The following is a 6,373-nucleotide window of genomic DNA, read 5'->3' as shown; positions in this document are numbered from 1 at the left end:
AAATAATTTTTTTAAAACATAATCGTAATATAAAACTTTTGCATTTTGTGTGTGTTTATTTCATCAAAGTCAATACTATAGCTATTTGTTTGTTAATTGTATCTTACATTTATTAATAATTATTATTAATAAATGAATTGGACCATCATATTTTTCCTTTCTCAAATATTACTCTACGTTTCATTGACTTTGTTGCAAGATTATATTTTTCAGTAAAATAATTAAAATAAAAAATCCCTACTAGTTTCTAGAGATCTAATCTTTGTCAACTATATCAATTAGGTGACAGAAAGGAATTCCAATCTAGGGATAGACATGAGCGAGGAATTGGGTTCCCATTTGATTCGGGTTTAATGGTCATTTCTATTATAACCAAATATATGATATAGGCAAAAATTTGTCTCCATAAGACGAATCGAGTCAAGATGAAATGTAATACTTATACTAACAAATGTAATACAATATTAAATTAAGTTAATGGGTGTATGTTTCTGTGTAATAACTTACAAATATCTTATGCAATAATTTCAATTAAAAAGGTGTTTGTAAGAATTAAACTAGTGATCTTATTAGAAAATCGTACTCCACCTATTTAGCTACATCTTTTGTGGAAAAAAAATTATTTCTTTGCTTAGTTTAAGTTGGTCTTCCAAATTTTCATAATGGGCCATTGAAAATTGGCATTTCTTCTTTGTTTCTAAGATCTCTTGGGCAGACCTAATCCAATATTTTAGTAGCCATTAGATGATCAGAGCTTAGCCCAAGAAGTACAAATGACTGATCAATCATATCTTTATATCCAATCCTTATCTAATATCTTATCCGCTAACTATAATTAATACTCGAGTTATTTCCTTTTTTAGTCATAGACTTATTAGGTGTTTGACAATTATAATTTTTTGCCAGATTATAGCCATGTTTATTGGTCGAACACTTTTAATCCTCCGTCACATTTGCTAGTTGACTGTAAAGTTGAAGGACTTTTATTAAGTCTTTTTATGTGTTCTTCTTCTAAGCCTAGTCAATGGTCGTATTAATATTTATAATGCGAAGACTCGTCAGGCGAAGACCCTAAGTCGATGAACCTTAATGAGTTCGAATCAATTAACAAGCTAATCCTATCAATTCCTACCTAATTCGAATCAATTTCTATCTAATTGGACCTTATTGTCATTCAGCTCAGCTCAGAGTGCCAAGCCATCTTCACCCGAGCATATTTCCACCATTAACACTGACGGCGAAGACGCTAGTGGTGGCCGTACTAGGGTTGGCGAGACTACTGGCCACGTGGGGGTGGTGATGGGGTTAGCAAGGCCACTGGGGGTTGCGAGCCCTCTGCGGCCTTGTGGAAGATTATGGCAAAGCGGGTGAATTGAAGAGACTGGCCACAACGGCGACAACAGTGTTGATGGAGGTTCTGCAGATGATTTGGGTTTGGATGGAGAGGCCGCCGAAGGCGGTAGTGGCAGCGAATATGGGACTGGAAGCAAAGGTGGAAATGGTGGAGGTGACGGTGGCGATGGGGGTAACTACGAACTAATCAAAGGATACGATAGCGGCGGCGTTGGAGTTCCAACTCCGGGGAGTTATAAGTGCAAGCCACACAATTGCATTGAAAAATATTGTAATGAATTTATCATTCACCTTGATGAAGTCTATACAGAGGGAAACCATTAATGGTTTTTACAAGGAAGAAAGACAATAAAAAGACGTAAAGGCCGTTCATTTTTACGGTCTACTAACAGCACATGTGATGGAGGACCAAAAGTTTCCAACAACCAATAATCGTGACTATAATCTGGCAAAAAATATTATGGAGGACTATAATTGTCCGTCCCCTAATATGTCTAGGACTAAAAAATGAATTAACTCTATATTTTACTCAAACATAGTTAAAAGTTAGAAACCTGCTCAAATTAGAGCATTTTTTTTTGTAATGTATTCTACTTTAGATGAGGAGTATAGTTTTACCATCTTTATGCATAATATTGGTATTGCACTCATGATATTCATCAATTGAAGAAAGTGACATGACATACTGGATAAAATTTTGATAAAATGGTTGGCTGTGGTATTGCACTCATAATATTCCTTGCAATGTCATCTTTTATTTTTTTTTATTTTTTTAATAACTAATATTTCGCCGTTTCGTGTAGAAACGGTAGCGAAATATAAAGGGCGTTTTTTTTTATCCGCATCCGTTCCTACTAACAATTTTAGCGGATTGTTCTTCACTTATTTACAAAATTACCACCGCACCATTTTTTTTTTAAGAATACACTACCGTCCTTTCAAGAACGGTAGCTAAATGTCAGTGTTTTATGTACTTTTTTGTACTAGTGTATAGTAATTGACATTGACGACAAAGTCAAATAAAGCGGTGTAATTGACAGAATGGAGAAAAAATGAAAAAAAAAATGATAGCCCCATTAATTCATTAGTATATGGAGTCATAATAATTAGGGTAATGTTTTGTAATTATTATTGTGTAGATCATGATTTACATAGCTAGTGCATCATATTATAAAATAATATATATTCAGTATACAAGTAGACTCTGTTTGGCAGAGCTTATTTAGGAGCTTATAGCTTATTTTAAGCTACTAATAAGCTATAAGCTCTGTTTGGTAATGTTTTCAAAATAAGCTAGTAGCTTAAAATAAGAGCTTATTTTGAAACGCTATTTGGGGTAGCTTTTTAAAATAATAAGCTAGTAACTTTTTAATTTTTTTCCATCTTTATCCTTATTATTTTAAATAAATAACATCCTTTACCCCTCTCAATTAAAACCCTTTGACATTTTATTTTCATTACGTTTGGTTGTAATTTCAGTTTGATATTTATGTTTGAACATTAATTTTTGTATGAACTAATCTTAAAAATTATAAATATTTTTTTTTACTTTATATATTTTCAAATATATGTTCTTACTTTATATTTTATTTAAATATACTGATTTCATTATTTTATATTAATATATAAACAAACCTATTTAAATTTAAAATTATTTAAATTGTATGAAGATGTCCTTTTTAGTCTTTTTACATTTATCAACTTATCAAAAAGCTAATTTTACCAAACACTTTTAAGCATAACAGCTCTTCAGATTTCAGCTTCGAGCTTAGAGCTTTTCAGTTTTCAGCTACTTTTCAGTTTTCAGCTACCTTTTCAGCTAGGTTTGCCAAACATAGTCGTAATGTATTTTTAATATATTAAAAATATACATATATTGTATTTATGGAAAGTAAATTATTTGAGTACTGAAAGCACATTATTTTATATAATATACATTTAATACACGAATAGTGTACTTTTTGTTATGGTCCACACAGCACTGTGTGAATCATGGTCCACATAATAATTTTCCAAATGTTTTGTTCCCCTCCAATTTTTTTTTCCTTTTAAAATCTCTTATAAAATGATTTATAAATTATAATGTGTCATGAATTAATTCAGCCACTAACTTATTATCAAAAATCAATTTATCTAAAGAAAAATTACTATGTCAAAAGAGAAGATTAAAATGAGAAAATTTTGGAGTGGGTAGCTAGCATTGTTCCTACCCGGGATGTTACAAATCATTTTTGTCACGTATACTAGTGGGCATAGATAATAACATTGTCAATGAATAGTTAGGTAGGGGAGTATAATTTTAAAGAAAGGAGAAAATTGATGTCCCAATTAATTTATTAGTATACGGAGTAATAATAATTACTAATAAATATAAGGCACCACTAAACAATAGTATTATTCACTTTGAATAAGTATGTATCAAAACTCTTTGCTGTTTTTGTTTTTCCCCTTGTTTGTTTTGACAAATTTCTTTCTATTATTTAATTGGCGATGATTAAACTGATCACGGCGTATGTGAATCTCATCTAGTTGCGTGATGAAGATGACAATGTAGAAGAGACTCCCTTGGACTATGAAATGCAGTTCAGTCTGATCTTAGGTACGAATTTATTTAATACATGTTTGAATAGTGACGGCGAATTTCTCTTGTAAAAAAAAATGATGACTATGATGACTATTCCAGTAAGGTACGGGGAAAAAATATTTAAGTTGTTAGCTTGTAACCTATATATGTTGTGATAGCTAGATAAGGTTGCTTAATACACTTCAAATGGCTCCCAAAATTGTGTTTTACCTCTTTCTTCTTGTCCATGTCGTTGAGTTTCAGATGTCCTTTGGACAAGGCGACGTAAATGGAGCATATTGGTTGGCAGATGCCGGAGTTCCAGCCTCCGACATAGATTCCACTTTGTTCACTCACCTTTTCTGCGCATTTGCAAACCTTGATCCTCAAACCAACAAGGTCACCCTTCCCTCTGCATCATTTTCCCAGTTCACACCCACCGTCCGCCGCAAAAACCCTTCCGTCAAGACCCTCCTATCCATCGGCGGCGGAAATGTCGACCCCGCCATTTTTCCGGCCATGGCCAGCCAACCCAGTTCCCGGAAATCGTTCATCGATTCCTCCATTTCCGTAGCTAGAGCTAACGGGTTTTCCGGGCTGGACCTGGACTGGGAATACCCAAGAACCACGAAGCAAATGGCTGATCTGGAGTCGCTCCTGAAAGAATGGCGTGCCGCGTTAGCTGCCGAGGCCGCCAGCTCCGGCCGGTCACCGCTGCTCTTAACGGCGGCGTTTTACTACGCACCCAAGATTAACGAATTGAGCTATCCCGTCCAGGCTATCCAGAAAAACATGGATTGGGTAAACGCCATGGCGTACGATTTCTACGACCCAAGCTATTCAAAAGTAACCCGACCCCATTCTGCCCTCTACGATCCCGCCGGCCCCTTCAGTGGAAGCTATGGGATTCAGGTAAGATTTTTCCTAATAATATATTATATATTAGGGCTTTAATTAAATGCTGGAAATTAAATAATTAGAAGTTGTTATTCAACTTTTGTGTCTAATATAAATGAGATACATGATATATTCTGTATGGTTAGATTGTTTATATTTAACAATTCAGGCATGGATAGCGGCGGGGCTTGGGGCGAAGAAATTGGTTCTTGGCATGCCGTTATACGGGAAAGCATGGCGGTTGGTGGACCCCAGCAAGCCGGGGTTCTTGGTTCCGACCAGCGGCTCCGCCATACCCAACAATCAGTACGGCGACATATCGTACAAGGATATTAAGAAATTTATCAGCGATAACGGTGCGACGCAAGGGTACAATTCTACGTATGTGTCGAACTATTGTTATGCGGGAACAACTTTTATAGGGTACGATGATGTTGAATCCATTTCTGCCAAGGTTTCCTATGCCAAGAAGAAAGGTTTGCGTGGGTACTTTGAATGGCAAGCTGCACAGGATCTCAATTGGGCTCTTTCTAAACGAGGTAATATAATTAAGCTATCCTGCTTTATGTGTTTTAATTATAGCATCTATCAAATCTTTTGGTATTGAATATGTGTGAGACGTGTAATATGATCTCACACATGAGTGTTGGAGTTTATATTCAAGATAGGTGTATTGACTAAACTTTTTGTCCACATTGTTTTAGGAGACATTTTTCCTCCTTTTATATACCTACCTTTTTAGAGCATTTGAATTTTTATAGAGGGAAAAGAATAGGGAAATACTCACTTGCCGGTCTGCTTGGGATGGGTTAGAATTATTTTTGAATCCTTTGAATTTTTATAGAGGGAAAAGAATAGGGAAATACTCACTTGCCGGTCTGCTTGGGATGGGTTAGAATTATTTTTGAATCCTAATATATTCATAATGAACAGAATTCATATTCATTATATCGTGTTTATTTATGTGTATTATGAGCATGAATTATGTACCTTATAAATCAAATTCTGTGTATTGGATCAGGGTCTATGATATAAATAGCTGACTTTTACAGTATGCCTATTCTTTGGTATTTTGTGCATATACATTCATTATGATATTTAGTCTTTTTTTTTTTTTTTAATGCAGCTAAACAAACATGGGGAGCATGAAACAAAATTCCCAGTCTTCTACTGTTCTACTCGATCTTATTATTATGCAATATAATAAATCCAAGTTTATATGCTTGTACATCCAATAAATAAAGGATGATTAATAAATAAACAACTTAATAATAAGTCAAGGACTTTTTTCATTTTCTTGTTCCTCCTCTTTAATTTACAATTACTTTTTGTGATATTTTAGAAGTTACATATATATTGTAGCACATGTATTTAATTGATAAAATTATATCTGATCTTCTGCTTTAGATGAGCAGTATAGTTTTACCAAACAATAGTATGGTATATTAGTATTGGTCTAAATTATCACTGATTTAACACAGACTAAACTTTTTATATATTCATCTTTAAAATACGGTTGCAATTTGGCTAATAAATTGGATAATTTTACACAAAAAATAA

At 34.0% G+C, this 6,373-nt stretch overlaps 1 protein-coding gene across 1 annotated transcript; it reads left to right on the top strand.

Annotated features, from left to right (window-relative positions):
* The first annotated feature begins 4,098 nt into the window (after positions 1 to 4,098).
* Positions 4,099 to 6,117, top strand: LOC116001755 (class V chitinase-like). The gene is made up of 3 exons (XM_031241690.1): positions 4,099 to 4,828; positions 4,983 to 5,352; positions 5,940 to 6,117. The coding sequence occupies exons 1-3, from the start codon at positions 4,124 to 4,126 to the stop codon at positions 5,960 to 5,962; spliced, it is 1,098 nt and encodes a 365-aa protein (XP_031097550.1). The 5' UTR covers positions 4,099 to 4,123; the 3' UTR covers positions 5,963 to 6,117.
* The last annotated feature ends 256 nt before the right edge of the window (positions 6,118 to 6,373 follow it).

Source organism: Ipomoea triloba, chromosome 13 (assembly GCF_003576645.1).
Source record: "Ipomoea triloba cultivar NCNSP0323 chromosome 13, ASM357664v1".
Classification (NCBI taxonomy): Eukaryota; Viridiplantae; Streptophyta; class Magnoliopsida; order Solanales; family Convolvulaceae; genus Ipomoea; species Ipomoea triloba.
This window is presented reverse-complemented; position numbering and strand designations above follow the sequence as displayed.

What these genes read in the sequence shown, in the direction of transcription:
- LOC116001755 (XM_031241690.1), top strand. Translation starts at nt 4,124, where the DNA reads ATGGCTCCCAAAATTGTGTTTTACCTCTTTCTTCTTGTCCATGTCGTT. An exon ending in GTGGAAGCTATGGGATTCAG is followed by an intron (nt 4,829 to 4,982) that starts GTAAGATTTTTC and finishes TTAACAATTCAG; the next exon opens with GCATGGATAGCGGCGGGGCT. An exon ending in TTGGGCTCTTTCTAAACGAG is followed by an intron (nt 5,353 to 5,939) that starts GTAATATAATTA and finishes TTTTTAATGCAG; the next exon opens with CTAAACAAACATGGGGAGCA.